General features: G+C 36.6%; 1 protein-coding gene across 5 annotated transcripts in view; it reads left to right on the top strand.

Annotated features, from left to right (window-relative positions):
- Map3k4 (mitogen-activated protein kinase kinase kinase 4) overlaps positions 1 to 22,497 on the top strand; it is a 104,594-nt gene that overhangs the window by 38,089 nt on the left and 44,008 nt on the right. For all 5 annotated transcript variants that reach the window (XM_027939451.2, XM_027939448.2, XM_027939450.2 and 2 more), the window contains exons 2-3: positions 4,315 to 4,505; positions 9,174 to 10,537. In XM_027939451.2, the coding sequence (XP_027795252.2) occupies positions 4,315 to 4,505; positions 9,174 to 10,537 (1,555 nt within the window). The remainder of the gene's footprint in view (positions 1 to 4,314; positions 4,506 to 9,173; positions 10,538 to 22,497) is intronic.

The raw sequence follows: 22,497 nt of genomic DNA, 5'->3' as shown, positions 1-22,497 counted from the left end.
AACCAGTCAGCTAACCACTGATGTGTATGGTTAATTGAAATGATGCAAGTTCTTTTGAACTTACCTCCTGTATTTATTTTCCTAGATTTTGTGTACAATTTTTTTTTTAAAAAGTTACAAACTATTGCTTGGTATCTTCCCTATACTATATTACTTCTAAGCTAAGGCTACCAAACATAAGTTGCCTTTCTTCGCTGCGTTGAAGATTTTTCACTGATTTTCAGCAATTTGTTTATGATGTGGGTAATGAAAAACTCGTAGTTTAATAGTTCTCCTGCTTGGAGTTCATGGGCTTGCTGGATCTGTGAACTTTATATTTGAAGTTTTCAGTCCTTATTTCTTTAATTATTTTTTCTGTGTCTTCTCTAATTTTGGACTCTAGTAATGGAAATGTTAGATTGTTTTAATATTGTCCAGTGGGATATTGAGACTCTGCTCCCTCCTCCCCCAATCTTTTTCTCTCTGATTCATTTTGGAGAGTTTCAGTTACCATGTCTTCATGTACTGATCTTTTCTTCTGCTGTGTCTAATTTACAGTTATTCTGACTAGAGTGTTTTTCATTCAGGTATATTTTCCTCTCTAGTAAGTTCCATTTGAGTCATTTCTAGTATTGACTCTTCCTTTAGTGATTTTTGATAGGATAGCAGACATGAATTTATTTACTGGATGTTTGACTTTTAAACATTTATTTTAAATAACGTTGAATTTTGTTCTGACAGGTAATTGAGTTACTAAATTACTTGGTTGGACTGTAAACCAGTAACATTTCTGACCAGGGTGAATACCATTTTGGCTAAGTAAATCCTAAGGAAGTACAAAATGCATAGCTTTACCATCATGTGATACCTGCCATAAAATTCATGTTAATTTTAAGTGTGGTACCTTGGAGCACCACATGACATCTTTCCTAATTCATTTTTTCTGATGCATAATGAAAAAGGGAATATGAAGTGTGTTACATTTCATGTTGTTTATGACAGTATTCATCTTCATTTCAATGGGATTCTTTAATGTCTGCTGTTAGAATAGTTAAGTAATTTGGAAATACTTTGAAGTCAGTAGTTGTTTATTGTATCCTTGTGAAGGTATAAAGACTAAGACTTTTTGTTTTGTTATAGATGACAGATTTGGAAACAATAGATTGTCAGATTCTGTAGAATTCTATTACAAGGATTTATTCTTCTACTTTTATTTGGGGAGTGCAGCCAAGTGAATTTTTTTCATGTGTGGGGAAATAATTTGTCCACAGTTGAAGACAGTTCAACACAAATCTCTTCCTGTTTCCCTAATTTAAAATCTCATGAGAATTGTCTTTTTATTAAATTTGCTTTCTTAGGCTCTTTAGCTGCTTAAAACACAGGATTCAATTCTATTTTATGTAGATCAGATGAGGGTACATATTTCTTTTATGTCATGACTGTCCTCAGGTCAGGGGGCTTACCATCTGTATCACTGAGGTTTGACATTGTTAGTCCCTCTTCAAAAGACCCTGTTTCGCTTTATTTTACACTAATTGAATTTATTCATCTACACACAACTGCTAGACACTGGTAAAAGAGACCATTTTATATTTTGCATAGTCCTTTATTCCCATTATTTGGTTTGATTCTTAAACAAAACAAAACAAAAAATGCTTCATAAGTAAATTTCCTAAAGCTTTTCAGATTGTAGACTAATTTTAAATTAGTCTCCTTACTGGTCTTGGAAAAATTTAGAAGTGTGTGCTTTATCCATGCAGGAGAGCTGGGACTTGGCATCCCATGACTGCAGAGGGCATGTTCTGAATGAGTTTTTGTTTGCTATTTCATAGCTGACTCCATTTTTCTATTTATCCCACTACTCCATGCTGCCTAGCTTTGATGAATTTAATTGACCAAATGTTTGTGGTATGGTTTTCTAGTGATTTCCATTTTAATGTATGAAATATGTTGTTGTAGAAAAGCATTGAAATCTGTGAGCATTACGCTGGACAGTATTGGTGGCACATAAATAATAAAATGCAAAATCATTTTCTATAATATTTATTTTAAATGTATTACTGGGGAAATTAAGTAAAACAAAATCCTTATATTGCTGTGTTTGAAAGAATTTAAAAGACATTAAAATGGTTTTCAGTTCTATATTCTTTGTGCACTTCTTTCTCAGTGTGGAGTAGGTGAATGCACAGAAATAGAGTCTAAATATTTATTATTTTTATTTTGTAAATGTATCACCATCTAACTGGGCTGGTGACCTATGCTGGGTTCACAAAATCTGACTACATCAATAACTGAGAAAATGGTGAAGAAAGCATGCATGCACTTTCAAAATCCGGGACGGCTCCCATGATCTTAGGGGTCCATTGGAAAGAGAGAGAGAGCCAACTGAATTCTTTATTTTTATATAGGGGGCACAGAAAGGGAGGTTCCATGGAAAATGCCATCCAAAAAAGGTAAGGGGTAGTATTACCAAGGAACAAGAAGGCAAACCTACTCCATTGGGTAATGCCCACTCCCAAAGCTTTGCTCCTCTGCTCTCCATCTCTATGGTATCCACCTGCTTCTGTGTGCAGGGAAGCCAGTCTCCACATTTCCATCACTCAAAGCTAGGGGGTGTTCAGCTCTTGTGTGGCAGCTCCTGACATAAATGTGCAAGGAAGAGGTTTTAAATTTGTTCAAGGCCCACATAGGTAGTTGGCAGCAGAGCCAGTATTTGAATCTAAGTCCATTCATAGGTCCACAAAGCCTATGCTGTTTATCATTTAATTAACCACTAAAACAAATGAAGAAGAAATGATCTTAACATTTATAACCATGTTCTTTAATCATCTAAATCAACTATTTTATAGTAAACAAAAGAAATGTATATAAAAATATTCCAAGTTAATCTCTAAGTTGTACTATTTGTTGTATGTCTTTATGAGACTTAAATAGTAAATATAGCTTGCCTAAAGAAACAGATTTTCTCATTGTTTTAGTTGACTTTCAGGCCGTTTGACTTGCATATCTTACTGTGTGCACAGTTGGGAGCAGGCAGGTGTGCTCACACTGTATCTAGAGTGGCTGATAAAAGTACATCATTGAAAAATCAGTGTGTGACAGCTCAGGGTTGTTAAAAATATAATTTAATACTGTAAATTGGTATAATTCTGCAGAATTTCTATTTTTCAAAAGGTAACCTATGTTTTGAGTTTTTGTTTAGTTTAGTAATGGTATTGTTATTATTATGGTAAGATGATGACCTTAGAGTGGTTTTTCTTTTTCCTTATGATTTTGAATTAACTTGGATTTTATATCAGGACGTAAGTTGCCAGAAAGAAAACTGTACACTGAATATAGTTGAACTGTATTTTATAAAGAATATTCATAATGAGGTAAACCATGATGATACTCACTTGGAAAGAATTTTGTGATGAATTCCTTCCAGTTTGCTGTCTTGAAGTGTGTTTGCCGTTTGATTAAATTTTACTTTGCTAGTTTTGCAAAACTAGAATGTTATCAAAATAGTCATACCATTTGAGAAATTGGCTGGGGGTAAAGAATTGATAGGCAATATTTTCAGAGAACAAGTTAATAAGGGATTGCATTTTGTAGGTGAAGAGAAGTGAATTCCTTTTTCCCCCACATTCCCACCTGAACTCAGCTTTGCACTGTCTTCCCCCCCCCCATTTTTTATTGTGTTAAAATACATATAATGTAAAATTAACTATCTTAACCATTTCTAAGGGGCTCCGTGGTGTCAGGGCTTATATTATGTTGTATAGATGTAGTTCTTTCAGATAACTTAGAAAAATGGACCTGTCACACTGTGTCTGTGCTCTGTTCTTTGCTGCATGGGCCATAAAGTATTCCTTTATTGCTCCCTATTCTGTCTTTGCCCTTCAGAGAGAGGAGCAAGGTTCTGAGTTGAGAGCAGGACTGAACTTGCCCACTCATCAATTGAGCTTGTCAGTAGCTAGCTCTTAAGTCCATTTTTAGTTCTTTTTCTGATTTGTATCTTCTAGTCCTTTGCTGTTTTTTCCCTTAATTTGTAAGTTTTTAGTTTTAAACTTCATTAAAGTCAGAAAGAGCTCTGGAAATATCAGAGGTAGCATCTCAGTTGTCCCATGTTGTGCTCTCTGTTGTTCACACCAGAGCAGCAGCAGTCACAGTCATTGATCCCTTTGAGTGAAAGAAGGTCTCACTGAGTTTTCACAGGTGGAAATAGAGAAGGATTATAATGCTGAGGAGACATACACATAGCATTTTAAGGGGTTCTTTAAAGATTGAAATCAGTTGAGTTTGAGGTCACTTGACATATTACTCAGTATTTTCTCTCCCTACTGTCTTTCACAGGCAAGCGTACACATTGGGAGATTCAGCTTGCAAGAGTCCTGAATCTGATCCTGAGGACTTTTCTGATGAAGCAAACACAGAACATCCGTATGGCACCTCTCCTCCCAGCACTCCTCGACAGATGAAACGAATGTCAGCCAAACACCAGAGGAATAATGTAGGGAGGCCAATTAGTCGATCTTATTTGAAAGGTGAGTCTTATACTTAAAAAGATAAACATGAAAGGGCACTGCATATAATATTTATATAATGGTATATAATATTGTTAAGATATGTATATTATATATTAGTATATACTATTTATATGATATGTAGCTGTTGGTTGATACTTTCAACAATAAGATTAGGGGCTGAGGTTGTGGCTCAGAGGAAGAGCGCTCACCTAGGTTTGATCCTCAGCACCACATAAAAATAAAATAAAGGTATTGTGTCTACCTATAGCTAAAAACAACAACAACAATAATAACAAAATAAGATTAGTAATTCCCTTTATTTTAAATTTGAATTTAATGCTGCTTTTAAATTTTCTTAATTTTTGTATTGTTACCATTAGCAATATTGTTAATAGAGGAGACAAATAATTATCTAGAGGTAGAAAGGTTTGTCCTGAGTTATTGGTTAAAGTCAGTGATGTGAGGCATTTGAAGATGTGAAAGAGGCCAAGTGTTTTCCCGTGTGCTAACCCAAGATGACCAAGTATAAGATTGATGGCCCTTTCTTATTCTTTTAATCTCTTTAAGTTGAAATTTTTAGATTCTGTCCATCCAGAAATGGTGTATCAAGAATTCATGGAGAGATAGCCAGGCTTTCCTTCCCTGAATTCCTTAGACCACCTGAGAGCTCTGCCATCTACCAGTGACCTATAGTGCTGTAGGGCTCTCTCTGTTGCTATGGAGCCACTATATGGTATCCTGCACCTTGTAACCTTGGATGGAACCTGTTTTCTACTTTTAGAAATTTTAGAGCTGGAAGGGAGCTCAGGCCACTTAAGTGTCTTCCACTTTTCTGTTTGGTAGGATCCAAAATCCAGTTAGTATTCCTAGAAGTTGAGAGTGTTTTTTGTTTCCACTTCCTCCTGTCTGGTCCCCGCTGCTCTTTTTGGAGGTAGGTGAATTGAACCATGCAGAGCTGGGCCTCCTTGTGTCTCACATATGGCCTGGAACCTTATATCACTGAAAACTTAGGGTTTTGGTTTCTCTGTTAAATTTAGAAAACCACTTGCCCTAAAACAGATTCCACGGTAATAAGTGAAACTCATCCACCTATTACCGTGCAAGACCATAATTTTATTCCTTATCTCATCTGAGAAGCTTTTCCCTGTTGACCTCAAGCTCATCCTTGTCTCTCCTTTTCCTTAGTGGGTTCTTTCTTTCTCTTTGGCCAGTTTCCTTTCCATACAGATTTCTTCAGTATGTGATCTCTCATGGCTTGTTCCCTCTGCATACCCCTTGGAGCTCTTCAAGAGGAAAGGGAGGTAAGAGTGGTGGGTCATTGTACTTCCACTTGAGTGCATTCTTATCCAGAGAGCAATTCCCAAACAGCCAGGAGTCTTTTCTTTCATACAGATGATGATTTTCCCATAGAAGGTGATTTTTTAAACTGTTTAAAAACTTTATTTGCAGTAGGTTGTTAACTACTTGTCATTCTTACCCTTTTGGAAACAAATAGCTTGCTATTTATAATTTGTCATTCTGAAAATCAATCCTTGTTCATTTTCTCAAAGAAATTTACCCACTTTTCTTATCTAAAATAGATACCAGTGAAGTAGCCACTACGGAATCCATATTAGTTAATAAATAAATATTTGATTTGTATAGATAAGATGAAAAGATGCTGGTAGTATATCCTCTTTTTCTTTACTTGTTGGTTCATGATATTTTAGAAAAGGAATTGAGGACACAGTTCCCCTATTTTATAGAGTGAGAAACTGAGGACCAGGGCTTAAAGCTATGTCTTTACAACTGGAAGGCTTGAGGGAGTGGAAGGGCTATTACCACTACTTCTCAAGGGATACAGTGTGGACTTTCTTCTAGTGCAGGCAGAAGCAATAAACTTATTAATTGAAGGGAATACTTGTGTGATATCTGAGGATATCCTTGCTCTAATGATCATTTCATATTTTCAGGGAAACATCATGTGTAACTGTTTATGCTTTCTCACTTGAGAGGAGATAAGGCCAGTGTTTTAAATTTTAGACAACACATATATGGTCCATCAGTAATGGGCTTTGGGGTATAATAAAAGTTCATCAGTGATGTTAATGGTTTACACATATTCTGCAGAGCCATTTCTAGGTGTGCATGAATGGTGGAAATTCAGTTGTCTAATGTCTTTAAACATATGAACCATACTGCTTGTCATTGGCTGCTTTCATTTTAACTATAAAGTTCTTTTTATAAGTTTTTCATATTCTTCTGATTTGTCAGGAACTATTGGTGATTTTCCAAATGCAAAAAGTATTCAGAGTTTGCTTTTGTTATACTACAGAAATTGTATTTTAAAGCCACTTGGGAGATAGGTGTTTTACTTGCCTTAAGCTGTTGGGAACTAGTTTTGTAGTCCTGTAACTAAAACTTGCAACATAGAACATTCTGTGTCTCTGACTTCTGTACTTGTGACCCATTTTCCTTTGCAGAAGCTCTGTTTGCATTGACTTTTTGTTAATTACAGGGGGATTTAGTATTAGTAGAACACTGAAAAAAATTAACCTGTCCATCATAACGGGCTTTGAGGTATACTAAAAGTTCATCAGTGATGTTAATGGTTTAACACAAAATGTACAGTGTTTAGGGAAATTTGAGTCTAAACCTATAGATGTTTTTGTAACACTCTAGTGTTTTTCTCAAATCTCCTTTAAATTGATAAGTCCTTTATGATTTTGTAAAGGTCTGTTTGGTCATTAAACACTAGAAAGTACTCTTCTGTTTACTTGTACCATCATAAATATATTTGCAAAATGTAGCTACTGCTGGGGTAGACTGATGGATACATACTGGCACATTTATTTGTACTGTAGTTTATACTAAGTTTAAATTGCATTATTATTTAAACTTAGATTATGAATTTCTATTTTGTATATACTCTTCAAAGCAAATGTGTTTTGTGTTTTGGGGAAAAAAATAAGTGTTTCTGTCTCCCTTTGCCTTCTTTCCTAGTTTGCTTTTCCTTATACACAATGGATTGTATATCCTAATATTTAATTACTACTTTATGTAAATATAGATTTTTAAAAATTCTATAATCTTGTATGGTAAACTTAACAAGACTTGTGTATATACGTATGACCTACAAAATTAGTTTTTTAGGCCTGCTAAAATGAGATTATATCAGTGCCAAAAAGTTAAATTATGACCTTGCTTTGGTCCTTTTGATTGTTGCCATAAAGATTTAGACTAAGTATTTTCATGGTCTGCAACTTTATAAATATAGCATAGATTTGGCTAGTCTTCTGGAATTATTAATGTCATTCCAGAAATTTTTGATTAATTCTGTTTCACTTAGGACCTTTAAATCATGGAAGAGCAAGCACAATTATATAAGGAAAATAATTCTTTTTCACTCTTCTCTATTACTTTCAAATTATAAACTTTATACAAACATTTTGTGGCTATTATCAGTAATGCTTTATACCACATTAATTTTCTAAGTTTTTTTAATCCTAAACTCTAATAAAATTGTTTTTTGTTATATATGATTTTATTTTCTTTAACCCAAAGCTGTTTTCTTGGGATGCACATACTAGTTAATACAACCTTTTGTTCTATGTCCTCATTACCTCTCTTCGTCATACTTTTCCTGATTGTTCTTTCATAATGTCCTGCTGTTAAAGTATATCTCTGTATTCTATAGATTCATATCTTTGGATTTCTTCCCTGAGCCTAACACCTGTATTTTAGTTACCTAGAGACATCTGTACCTGACTGTCTCACAGTACCCTCAGTTTTAGTATGTTAGAAACTAAGCTCATTAATCTCCACTTCCAATCCTCATAGCACAACACTGTGTATATCATTCTGTTTCTTTGTAGGAAGAATATACAGTGAATTCCAAAACTTGGAATTATTAAAACTTTTACAGTTATCTGAAGGAAATATGTGAGTTACTTTGTTTGCATTAATTTTGAATGATTGTATGCCAGTACTAAAGACTGGACAGATTATATTGAATTAATTTATGAGTCTTAACATGTTATCACTTATTTGTTAGTGGCAAAGAAGAAATAAGGAATTAAATAAACTAAAGTTAATATTTTTGCTTATCTTTTGTCAGGGGCTAGGTTTGTTGCTCAGTTGTTGAGCACTTGCCTAGCATATGTGAGGCACTGGGTTTGATTCTTAGCACCACATAAAGATAAATAAGTGAAATAAAGGTATTGTGTCCACCTACAACTAAAATTAAAAAAAGAAAGAATTCTTACATTAGTTTACTACAGTGAGATTAATGATGCAGAAGATCTAAGTGATTTGCTCATGACAAAGGCAGGAATTGAATGTTTTTGAATTTAGGTTCTGTCAGCTCTCCCATGGCATTTGTTTTTACTTACATTGAAGGTGATAGCTTAAAGAAATTTGATGAAATGCTTTGATAACTGCATTTTGTAGTGCAGAGGTAAACAAGTAGTTTTAGTTAGTAGGTGTGAATTTAAAAGAATACAGCACATATGATGTATCAAGGAAAATGAATATAATTTTTTTTAGAATTTTAAAGAGAACTATATTTTGATTCTTTAAATGTTTAGCCTTTGGTATTTCCCACCCCACAATAATGGTCTCATTAAATACATGTGAATATCAATTTTTGAAAATATTGAGCAGCTTCATATTTTAGAGTTACATAATATTCTGGTTTTTTTTTAATAGAAAAAATGAATGCATCAAATCAGCCTCCACATAAAGACACTGGGAAAACAGTGGAGAATGTGGAAGAATATAGCTATAAGCAAGATAAAAAGATCCGAGCAACTCTTAGAACAACAGAGCGTGATCATAAGAAAAATGTACAGTGCTCATTCATGTTAGACTCAGTGAGTGGGTCTTTGCCAAAAAAATCAATTCCAGACGTGGATCTCAACAAGCCTTACCTCAGCCTTGGCTGTAGCAACGCCAAGCTCCCGGTTTCTGTGCCCATGCCTATAGCCAGGACCGCACGCCAGACTTCCAGGACTGACTGCCCTGCAGATCGTTTAAAGTTTTTTGAAACCCTACGACTTCTGCTAAAGCTTACCTCAGTCTCAAAGAAGAAGGATAGGGAGCAAAGAGGACAAGAAAATACTTCTGCTTTTTGGTTTAACCGATCAAATGAACTGATTTGGTTAGAGCTACAAGCCTGGCATGCAGGACGGACCATTAATGACCAGGACCTCTTTTTATATACAGCCCGTCAAGCCATCCCAGATATTATCAATGAAATCCTTACTTTCAAGGTTAATTATGGAAGCTTTGCCTTTGTTAGAAATGGGGCTAGTTTCAATGGTACTTCAATAGAAGGGCAGTGCAAAGCTCCTCACGGAACAAAGAGTATGGGTTACTCAACATACCATGAGCACCTCCAGCGCCAGAGGGTCTCATTTGAGCAGGTAAAACGGATAATGGAGCTGTTGGAATATATAGAAGCACTTTATCCATCGCTGCAGGCTCTCCAAAAGGACTATGAAAAATATGCTGCGAAAGACTTCCAGGACAGGGTGCAGGCACTCTGTTTGTGGTTAAACATCACAAAAGACTTAAACCAGAAACTGAGGATTATGGGCACTGTTTTAGGTATCAAGAATTTATCCGACATTGGCTGGCCAGTGTTTGAAATCCCTTCCCCTCGACCATCCAAAGGTAATGAGCCAGAAGATGAGGGCGAGGACACAGAGGGAGAATTGAAGGAATTGGAAAGTAGTGCAGATGAAAGTGAAGAAGAGCCAATCTCCCCCCCGAAGGTACCAGAAGTCAGGCCGTCTGTAGACAGCGGTTTCCATGTCCAGTCACGAGACTGTGTGTCCAAGAAGCTTGAGAGACTGGAATCTGAGGAGGAGTCTGTGGGCTGGGGAGCGGCAGACTACAGCACCGAAGCAGGCTTCAGTAGACATTGTCTGACTTCTATTTATAGGCCTTTTGTAGACAAAGCCCTGAAGCAGATGGGGTTAAGAAAGTTAATCTTAAGACTTCACAAGCTGATGGATGGCTCCTTGCAAAGGGCACGCCTAGCGCTGGTAAAGAATGATCGTCCAGTGGAGGTAGGTGTCAGTAGGCATCAGTACCGTAGTGTCCTTAGTTCTGTCATTTATTATAAACTACAGTGTAAGTTGTCGGTTATTATGTACTTCCATAATGCTGATATTTCAAGCATTATTAGCACCACATAAAGATAAATAAGTGAAATAAAGGTATTGTGTCCACCTACAACTAAAATTAAAAAAAGAAAGAATTCTTACATTAGTTTACTACCGTGAGATTAATGATGCAGAAGATCTAAGTGATTTGCTGGAATCTGAGGAGGAGTCTGTGGGCTGGTCTCCACTCCTCGTGGCAGCTCTCTTTCACTACATAACTTTGTGAATGACATATAAACTACATGTATGTTGTGTTGGTTATTATGTACTTCCATAATGCTGATATTTCAAGGCATAATAGGAATTACTATAAATTACACATTTAATTATTTCTATAAAGTACCATGATAAATGGATCTATGAATACCATAAGAAATTTAATGAATTAAGGTCAAGGTGATATGCAAAGGGGAAAAGCCCAACCATATAAATGTAGGATGGGGAAGGATAGGCTAGTGTAAATAAGGAGGGAGGAAAGTCACAGTCCTGGGTGACTTGCAGGTAGTTACAGAAAAAGTTAAAGTCATACTCAGGTATTTTTAAGTGGATGTGGTATTCACAGATACAACTTTTTCCTTTTACCCTTTGACATAGATTACTCCCTTTTGAGTAGCATTTCCAGTTTTGGTTACTATATTTTAAAGAGATGTGAATTGTAGAGAAATGTAAAAATGACCAGAGGAAAAAGTGTATACTATTTGGTAAAGTTATAGTGTTCACTATAGAGGATAGAAATTTAAGGGAAGTCTTGATTATTATTAAATATTTGTTTTAGTATGTGTCTATTTTTGAGAAATCAGTGTATTATTAGAGGAAGTGGCTTAAAAACAGTATAGATGTAAGTTTTCATAGCACCTTAGGAATTCCTTACTGTTAAGTGTGGCAAAACTAGAAAGGGCCATGTCATGGCCCTTGTTCTTTTTTTTTTTTTTTTCCTTTCCTGAATTAAAAACATATTTATTTTTGTTTTTTTAAGAGTACATTTTTAAATTAATTTTTTAAAATTTATATATGACAGCAGAATGGATTTCAATTCTTACTACACATATAGAGCACAATTTTTCACACCAATACAAAGTATATTCACACCAATTCATGTCTTCGTACATGTACTTTGGATAATAATGTCCATCACATTCCACCATCATTTCTAATCCCATGTCCCCTCCCTTCCCGTCCCACTCCTCTATCCTATCTAGAGCTTATGTATTCCTCCCATGCTCCCCCTCCCTACCCCACTGTAAATCAGCCTCCTTGTGTCAGAGAAAACATTTGGCATTTGGTTTTGGGGGATTGGCTAACTTCTCTAACTCCATCCATTTACCTGCAAATGCCATGATTTTATTATCTTTTATTGCTGAGTAATATTCCATTGTGTATATGTGCCACATTTTTAAAATCCATTCATCTATTGAAGGGCATGGGATATTGTTCTTAAGAGTCCAAAAATAGTTCAAGCAATTTTTTCCTCTTTTTCTGAGTATGTATGTTCATCTGGCTTAAATAAAAAGCACTGAAATTAAGTGAAATCACTTGTACCTGTTAGTCTGTGATTGAAATTTTATTAGCCCTATACATACATACATACATGCCTGCATACATACATACATATGTATATGCTTGTTTTTTAATTGAGTTTATTATGTGATCTGACTTGCTTTGGAGTCAGAACTGATAAAACGGAAGGCATTTCTCTAAGATGGGAAACATAAGAGAATCTGAATTTGCACGCTTTTCTTTGATTCTGATGGCCAGATCATGAACCTTTAGGATAAGGGGGGGTGAGAGGGGGTCAAGCATTTGCATAAATATAGCAAAATCTTTATAAGATGAATCAGTACTCTTAATAGTATTTTAACTTTGTGAATAATGTCAGTATTTTTTTTTTTGAGTACACCTTTTTATTAGAGTAAATAAGTTTTATTTCCTTGTGTTCTGTGAATCACTATACTACAACTGTATTACAATGCCGGTTTCAAAATCAATAGCAAAACTGTAGCTAGGAAATATGAGTTTGTCATATGTTCCAAATGGTGAATTGGTTTCTTTGGTCTAGATTTTTGGCGGGGTGTTTTAATTTCATCAAGACCCATGTGGGCAAGACCAGGTTGGTGTTTGATTTGTAGAAGCACAGTTTGGGGTAACATGAGCCAAGAAGCCCTGACAGTGCGACTCGTCTCTGACTCATTGGTTCTCCTAGAAGGTGTGGTGCCTATGGGGAGGGCAGGGTGGGCACAACGCTGGCTTTCTGTGAAGTGCTCTGCAGTCTCCCCAGTCCTCTTCCTCTCTCCTCCAGGCTTTGTGGACGTAAGGAATGCCACTAAAGGGAGTCATGTGCATCCTTCACATGGGTTACAACAAGAAAACACTGAGAAGTGCCTGGTATTTTTTGTGAACTTGAGTGGAATGTGGCTTGAACCCCCATTAAAGTTGTGTTCTTTGATCATCTGAAATTTAAAGCAAGGTAGAGAAGAAGAGAACATTCAAAGCTAATGAAGTTGGGAGTTAGGCTCTCTACTAGAATTACCTGTAGATAGTTTGCTTTTCAAAAAATGAAGTATAGAAGTCTTGGTTGTTTTAAATTGTTAAGTGTCACATAGTGAAAGAGAAACAGCTAAAGTAGGAATTCTTCTATATTGGAGATTAATCCAAACTAACAAAGGATGAAGTTATGATGAACTCACTGGGAAAGTAAGATTTTGTTTTTGTTTTCCATTTCAGGAACATAATTTCTATAAGGGGAGGTGTGTGTGTGTGTGTGTGTGTGTGTGTGTGTGTGTGTGAGAGAGAGAGAGAGAGAGAGGCGGGGGGGACAGAGAATGAGAATACATGCATAGGCCCCTCACAGGTTTTACCAAGTGTATCAGGGAGAGAGCTACAACTCTGAAGTCCACTCACTGGTCTCCACTCCTCATGGCAGCTCTCTTTCACTACATAACTTTGTGAATGACATTATCTTTCTGGTTCTAGGTCTCAGGGTTCTGAAAAATGTGCATAACAACCCCTGTGAATACCTCACAGGGTGGTTGAGAGGATTCAGAAAATATTTTATATGGGAAAAACACTATGCAAGCCATATATATAAACTCTTTAATTTTTAGAAGTTCTGTTATTTTTTTTCCTTTGACATTCAATTAATGTGGGCTTCTTTACTCTTATTTTAAAAATAAATTTTAGGAACATCATGCTAAGTGAAATAAGCCAGACTCTGAAAATCAAAGGCAAATAGTTTTTCATATGCAGAAACTAGAGCAAAGTAAGGGGGATAAAGAGGGGGAGTGGAATATTATAAGGATAGAGGGAAGACCAATGGAGCAGAAGGAGAATGAGAGGAAGGGAGTAGTAGGGACAGGTATTTTAGTCACCTTTTCCCCGCTTTGCCTAAAAGACCCATCAGAACAGTCGTAGAGGAGGAAAAGTTTGAGAGGTCATGGTTTCAGAGGTCGTAGTCCATAGAAGTCTGGCTCCATCCCTTGGGGCTTGAAGTGAGGCAGAACATCATGGTGGGAGAGTGTAGCAGAGGGAAGCAGCTCACAGGATGATCAGGAAGCAGAGAGAGAGAGAGAGAGACTCTGTGGTCCAGATATATACCCACAGCCACGCCACCAATACCCCACTCCTCCAGCCACGTCCCAGCTGCCTCCAGGGATCAGTTCACTGATGAAATTAAGGCTCTGATCTGATCATTTCTCCTCCACACCTTCTTGCATTATCTCACGTGTGAGCTTTCCGGGGACACCACATCTAAACTATAATAGACTGGGAAGGGGAGGAAATACAGAGTGAATTTAACTAGATTAGGTATGCGCATATAGGTGTACCACAGTGAATCCCACTTTTATGTATATCTGTAAAGTGCCAATAAAAAATAAATGAGTGAAGCTGGGCACAGTGGTACACACCTGTTACACCAGCCGCTCGGGAGGCTGAGACAGGAGGATCCAGAGTTCAAAGCCAGCCTCAACAAAAGTGAGGCATTAAGCAACTCAATAAGACCCTGTCTCTAAATAAAATAAAAAATAGAGCTGGGGATGTGGCTCAGTGGCCAAGTGCCCCTGAGTTCAGTCCGCGGTACTCCCCTGCCCCTGCCAAAAGAAAGAAAAGAGTAAAAGAAAGACCATTAGAAAAGGGGAAGGGGACTAAGGGAAGGGAAAAGGTGGGCACTGGGAATTAAATGAAGTAAATTAAACTCCATGTATATATTAAATTATATAAATACATTAAGTATTTTAAATATTAGCATATATAAATATATAGCTATATTTATATGTCATATAAACATTAAGTATATTAAACTCCATGAATAACTATAATGACACCAATAAAATTTTAAAAATGAATTTTACCTTTTAATCTCTGCCAAGTAATCATACTTTTTTGAGGAATGGTACTGGAGACTGAACCCAGGGCCCTGCACATGGTAGGCAAGTATTCTACCATTGAGCTACTGCTCAGCCCTTTTTAAATTTTTATTTTGAGATAGGGCCTTAAACTTGTAATCCTCCTTCAACATCTTCCTGAGTAGCTGGTATTATAGTTGTGTGCCACTGCACCTGGCCAAATAGTGGCACATTTCAAGGCATACATTTCATGTAATATAATCTGTTAGACTTGAGAACGATTGTGTTCATTATTGTCAGAAACATCTTGACCAAGAGTCCTGAGGTGAGGTACAGTGGCTGACACTAGACTAAAAGATTGTACTTAACCAAGATTATACATAATACATACCGTATATTTTGTCTTGTATTTATGGTTTTTGTGATTATTGTAGTAGATATAGAAGAAAGATTTTATAAAGAAGACATATATTTGTGGTATTTGGTTTGTCTTATCTGTCTTTATATTTTAATTCTTTTTAATATAATTAGTTGTAACCAGTATTGACAAATAACATATGATCTTATATTCTTTGTAAGTAAGCTTTATGAAATAATTTTCTTCTAAAACTTTATTATATTTCAAAAATCTTCTTAAAAGTTGTAACTAGTGATATTTAAAAAATTTGCAGTTTGTTTGAATACTAGAAATATCATGCATTGTCTTCATGGTTTGTTCAAATTACGAAGGTGTAGTTCCCTGGCTTTTGTTAATTGATTTCCTCGGGACACATCTCTTTTTCTTTTTCTTTCCTTTTTTTTGGTACTGGACATTGAACCCAGGGGCCCTTTAATTGCTGAGTTGCATTTCCAGCCCTTTTTAATTTTTGAGACAGTCTCACTCAATTACTCAGGGCCTTAGCCTCCCAAGTTGCAGGGTTTGCCGGTTTTGGCCACTGTACCCCACCTCAGGACACATTTATGATTACATAGGCAGTCTCTGATGACTGAGGGGTTAGTTTCCAAGATTCACTTGTAAGGCAGCTGTTTGAGGTCTTGAAAATATGTATCTGTAGAAATGGTGTTGTAAATAAGAGTCTCTTAGGCTATCAAATAAAACTTATTTAAATCTATGTAACTAAACTAATAATACCAGCTGAAGTTTTTGTCGTCCCCCAACCTGGTCCTCATCCCCATCCCTGCCTTGGCAGCAAGAACAAAATGTAACAGAAAAAAATAAGAGAAAGCTCTTTTCTTCAACCCTTTTCCATAGATGATTATTATGATTCCTCATTTGCCTTCTGGTTTTCTTACTGCCTGGGCATGCAGAGCCGCTCCGAATCTCATTGTTGCTCCTTCTCACCTTGCTGTACTCTATCTTGCTGTATTGAAAGTGTGGTTCTCGGCAGCTCTTGGGGATGGATGTATCTGTGGCCAGTTCCTGGAACACCTCCTGGTGTCCCTGTGGTGGAGTGCTAGCCTTCTCCTTGGGTACTGCTCCTATTGTGATTTCCCAGCCTTCCTTGAAGGTCATTGGGAGTCTTCTCAGCATTTGCTAATCTCAGGTCTGCTTCCCATAGGGACTGCAGCGAAGGCTGGGCTTTGTAATATTATTTACAGTTCAGTTCTAGCTTAAAATTTAATCAAGAAATTATGCGTGTAATATCAATATTGCCGTTGTATTTTTTGAAAAAACTTTTATCTTAGAATAGTTTGGGCTTTACAAGAAAGGAAAGTTCTCCAATGTTCTTCATTCAGCTTCCCTTAATATTGACTTCTTAGCTTTGTACATGTGTTAAAATTGATACATTAACATTGGTATAAAATATTGCCAAGTTTCCTGGCGGCAAAAAAACAGTATCCCGAGAAACCAGAAACATACTATTAACTGGTTTCAGAATTGCTAACCTATGTACCCTATGAGAAATAAATTTATGCACTAGAGTGCAGTGCTAAAGTATTCTTCTTGCTGGGCACAACTGTGGCACACGCCTGTAATCTCGGTAGCTAGAAGGCAGAGGCAGGAAGTTCGTAAGTTCAAAGCCAGCCTCATCAACTTGTTGAGACCCTTTCTCCTGATAAAATATAAAAAGGGCTTGGAATGTAGCTTAGTGGTTTAGTGCCCTTGGGTTCAATTCCTAGGCTTTAAAAAAAAAAAAAAGTGTATTTTTTTTGTGTTTAGCTTTTTGGTGGATAGTCAGCCTGCTTTCCCCCTCCCACTCCTCAGTGACATTATATCACACACCTGTAGTGTGGTGACTTTTTATCTCAGTCTGCATGCCATCTTAGCATCCTCAGCATTCTGGTTGATGTTTTAAAATTTGCACTTTTGTAAAATTCTATGGGTTTTGTGCAATTTAAAATGTATATACCCATCAAATACTTAAGTTACAGGTTGTGATGTGGGTTTTTAATGCTTAGATTTTGTTTTCCTCATGAAACATTTTTCAGAAGAGGAAAAGATAAAATGAGTATTTATATTTTAGTGTGATGTACAAAATATTGTAACTGTCTGACTTTGTGTATTAACACACATAGTACCCCAGATACTGGGAAGGTGTTTGATTACTTTCTTAGTTGCTTTCTTTTGACTTAGAACTGATTATATAAGTATTATAATTCTGATGGCCAATGAAATACTGTTTGTCTTTGGAGTCAAACAGTAATTATGCTAATTTTCTTCAGTAAGCATAAGAACCCTGAAGAGTCTGACTTTGATATTTGGAGTGAATCAAGCATGTAGAAACTAGGAAATAGGACAACAACTACTATTTACTGAGACTTACCATGTGCCAGACACAGCAGCTCTAGGAAGTGGTATCATTTCTGCAGTTTACAAATAAGGAAACTGGTTTAGGGACAGGAGATAACTTTTCCCAATCACCATGCTGTGGATTGCTAGAGGGAACCATACCCAGGATTCTGGAATTCCATGCTTTAAACCTGGCTGCATATCATCATTACCCAGGGAGCTTTAAAAATGCATGTACCTCTGCCCTTGGATGTGGGACAAGTCTGAGTCTTCCCGCATAGGACCTGAGATTGGCATTTTTAACCTATGTGCCTACCCCACATGTAGGCAGGGCAGCACCAGTGCCATCTGAGTTAGCCGCTGGAAACATTTGTGAGGCCACAGCACTCCCTCACCCGCTGTGTTAGGATCCGTGCTTATTATGCAGCTACTGTAGTTAACTTTTTATTGTGCCAATTATTATCTGAACTTTTGATTGAGTGACAGACTAGCAAGCACATACTTGCTCACTTGCCCTGAGGTTTTTTGCTTTCTTAAACAGACTTATATGAGGGATGGCGGGAGGTTGTGCAGCGTCGTTCTGGCAGCTGTGAGCCAGTGGAATCAGAACTGACGTGAGATCAGAGGCAGGACAGAAGCCGTCAGGTTTCCGTGGAGAACTGGATCCTATGGTAACTACGCAGCAGCAGTGATGTGGAGATGACAGCTGGTGCCTAGCATTAATTGGACACTTCCATGTCCCTCAGGCAAGGAGGAGGGTCAGCTAACTTGGTCAAGGTGGCACAGCCAGGGAGTGCACAGCCAGTAGGTGAAGCCAGAGCGCTTCTGTAAAGCCACTCATGTTCTCAACAGCGTGCTGTCTTCCAGCCTGAGTCTTTCCCACAGGTGTTTACAGAAAGTGAAGAGGGAAATGTGTGTGTCTGTATCTGTCGATTCATCCATCTCTATATATTATTTAGTGACTAGCTAGTATTTGAAAATGGGAAGATTTCACATAAAAATCTGGGTTTTTTGGTACTCCTGGAATATCTGAGAAGCTTGGCAACACTGGGCCACATTCCTAGCTGGTACCTACTAGCTGGAGTTGACAGCCATATGAGTGCTCCAGGTTACCCCAGCATGAACAGCCACCCTAGCGCACTCCTGTGCCTTGCTGGTCTGGTCCCTGGAGGAATTGCAGGTTGTAATAGAATCACATTGGAAGGGTAACAGAGACTTTAAAAAAAAAAAAAAAAATGTAATCCTTTATATTTTTGAAGACAATTTGCTTTCCTTTTACTTATTGGAATATATAAAGAAACAAAGTTCCTGCCTGTCCTGCTCTATCTTTTAGACTTTTCTCTGCTTCAGTAAACATGGATCTGGGTTACATAATGCATGACATTTTCTGAAACAAATGTGACAATGCTGTACATACTCTACTACAACTTGTAGTGTTCTACATGTTCTCTGCAAAGCTAATTCCATCTAATAACAGCATGGTGTTCATTGTAACAACATGCTGTAGCTTATTTAACCATTGAGATTATTTAACCATTTAACTCTTGATGGAATTTTGTTTGTTTTTATAAATAATGTAGTCACAAACATTATTGTACTTACCCCTTTATGAACTTTTTCTGTTGTTTTTATAAGAATGGTTGAAATTGAATTACTGTCATAGGGTGTGAACACTTACACCTTTGATAGGTACTGCCATCTCTTTAATAAGACCACTCATTTATACTTTCCTGCAGAGTTTAGGAGAAATCCCATTTCTCCTCACATTTGTACCATCATCAACCAAAAAAATGTAATTTCATTTTAGTCTTTAATTCCTTTCATTTGTGGTGACATTTGAGAGTGTTTTTCATGTTTATTGAATGCAGTAGATATCCTCTGAATTTTCATGTTTATTTTGCTCATTTTTTATTGGGTTGTCTATTATTGAGCTGTTGAAACTTTATGGATATTATTTATTTTTCTGTGGTGGCTATAAATTTTTTTTATGATTTGTCTTTTAGCTTATGATACTTTCACTATTATGTTAACCAGCTTTCCATCACTATAACAAAATACCTGGGATAATTAATTTATAAAGAGAAAAATTTTATTTTGGCTCACAATTTTGGAGTTTGCCTCCAAGATTGAGTAGACTTATTGCTTTGAGCTTCTGCTGGGGTGCCACATGGGAATGGCGAGGAGTATGTGGCAGAGCAAGACTGCTTACTTCATGACCAGGAAGCAAAGGAGAAAAAGGGGCCTGGGTCCAACAGTACCCTTTGGGACCATGCACCAGTGACCCAAGGACCTCCCACATGGCCCCTCATCCTAAAGGTTCATAGCACCTCCCAAAAGCACCATCCTGGGGACCTTTGGAAGACATGGATCCAAACTATAGCAACTATAGAGAAATTTACAATTTTCATATAGTCATGTCTGTTACTATTCTGTGACGATCTTTTATGTGTATTCCTATTTTTTTCTTAAATATGGAAAATAATATATTTTCAGAGAAGCCTAGCTCCTCTAATAGAGATAGTTAATCTTTAAAAAAATTTGTTTTATCTTTTTTTTTTTTCAATGTAAGCTTTTTGGGGTATGCCATTTTATTTATTTTTAGTATTAAAGTTAGATTATTTTCCCCCTGTATATATATTTATGTGTACTACATTAAGAGTATATTTACAATGGTATATTTCTGCATACCCTTACATATCTTTACATAATACCCTCGTTTATATAATACCACTCCGATTTTGGGTCCCAATTTTGGACATATTGTTTTATTTTCTGGTTCTCATTTAAAGTGACTTTCTTTTATTTTCAGTGAAATGCTAAGGTATTTTGTCTGTCACCCCCAGATTTGCAAGTTATGGTTATGTTGTCAGAATGCAAAGTTGCTATTTATTTTCAGTACTTTCTCTTCTACAGTGATCATTGAGTTCATTTAGTCCTTGTTCTACAGGGTTGTGTCTTTTTACACACACACACACAGACATTAAAAATACAGGTTTTATATTTTAAGACTCATATTTCTTATATGCTGTCTTGAGTTACTTTAGATGTATGACGCTTGTCCACTAGTTGACTCCTAGTGAAGGACTCAAGGGAAAATTATTTTCTAAGTTCTTGGATATTCCTTGACACTTAGCAAATTGATACTTGAAAGTCTTTGGCTCATATTTTCTTTCCTTTAATAAATTTGTATTCATTTGCTTTTGGCATGAAGCATTGAGATTGAAAATTCTGACAATGTGAGTTTTTTTCCTAGTTATTAAACCTTGGTTTGCTTGTTTATTGAGTAGCTAAAGAATTGTTTTTTTCTTTCAATAAACTCTTCATAGTGTGCACTTAAATTATGTGTTTTCAAGGATTTTGTCTTTTTTTTTGGTTATAATTTCAAGTGAGTGTCTTATAGTTTTGATTTTGCTGTCCTAGTTGATACGTGTATTTTTATGGGGGCATAAAAGAAATGTCTTCCCAGAATTCCTTTTATTAGTTTGTACAAAATTGCCAATATTTGATCCTCTTCAGCTGACTAATATGACAATTTCATTTGGACTAAGCTAGGGTATTGCTCGATGTTTAGATTTTAATATGTTTAGAATCTATAAAATTGTATATAGTTGACACATACTTTTTGTATTTAAATTAACATGTACTTTGGTTTCCTGTAATAGATAGGAATTTCTAAAGTAGCTGTATAATTTTTAAAATGAGTCCTTGTGATAGTATGGGATGTAGTATACCAGTGAGTAAGCATGTAATTGCTTTTCCCTTAATCGTTCATTCCATTCATTAGATGACCCATTATTTTCCAAATTCTTAATGAGCTGCTTACCTTCAGCAGCTCAGATAGATAGCTGCCTGTTTTTCTCCCTTCTGTTGATCTGTTTATGATTGGGCCAGTCCTTATTCACCTTTTCTTTTCAGAAATTTTTGAGCTGTTTGTTTTGTACATCACTTTCTTCCAAATAAAGTTCATAATGGACTTGTCAAATACATATTAAATGACATTGGGATTGGGAGGAGTTACATTGCATTCTTCTTATTATCCTTCCATTATCGAGTCTTCCTGGTGTGCTGGGCAGGTGGGGGTGGTACTCCTCACTGGAGTGAAGTACAGTGCTGCCCACACTGCCTCTTCTCCACCCTGTGGGTTTCTTGAAATAATTTGAAACGTAAGATTCAGGTTTTTTCTCTTGTAGTATTGCTTTTTCAAAGAAGCATAATGCATTCTCCATCTTGAATTAGAGTTCATAACCAGATCATCGTCATGTAGCTGTACCTGCCTGGACAGGTGTTGCTGGATCACAGCATGTCACTTCCTTGGTAGTTTTCTTCTCCTTCCAGTCCATTTTTCATTAGACTAGACCGCCGTACTTCCTCATGCAGTGCTTTGGAGAGGTAAAGGAACTGGATGTCACACTCTTCACTGTTCCAAGAGGTGGTGGCTGTAGAGATGGTCCTGAACCTGCTGCTGCTCCCCCCACCCCCTCGTGACTGTGCCCCAGCTCCTCCATCTTTTCCTTCTGCTCTTCATGGAACTCCTGTTCTTGTGGTAGAGCTTCTGGATCTCACTTAATGCCTCTTATTTTTTACTTTAAATTTTCGTTCCTTTTTCCTTTGGCCCTGAGTTATAGTGATAATTGCTTCAGTTGATTTCTAAATTATTTATTCCATTTTTGGTGGTATTCATTTTATTCTCGCTGTTTTTATTAACTTATTTCAGAACTCTTAATTTATTTTCTCCAGTGGGCTTTAAAGTAGTTAGTTGTTCCATTACACTATTTTTATGGTGCCTTTTTGTT

The sequence above is a fragment of the Marmota flaviventris genome, chromosome 6 (assembly GCF_047511675.1).
Source record: "Marmota flaviventris isolate mMarFla1 chromosome 6, mMarFla1.hap1, whole genome shotgun sequence".
Classification (NCBI taxonomy): domain Eukaryota; kingdom Metazoa; phylum Chordata; class Mammalia; order Rodentia; family Sciuridae; genus Marmota; species Marmota flaviventris.
The sequence above is the reverse complement of the archived record's forward strand: the minus strand, read 5'-3'. Positions and strand labels throughout refer to the sequence as shown.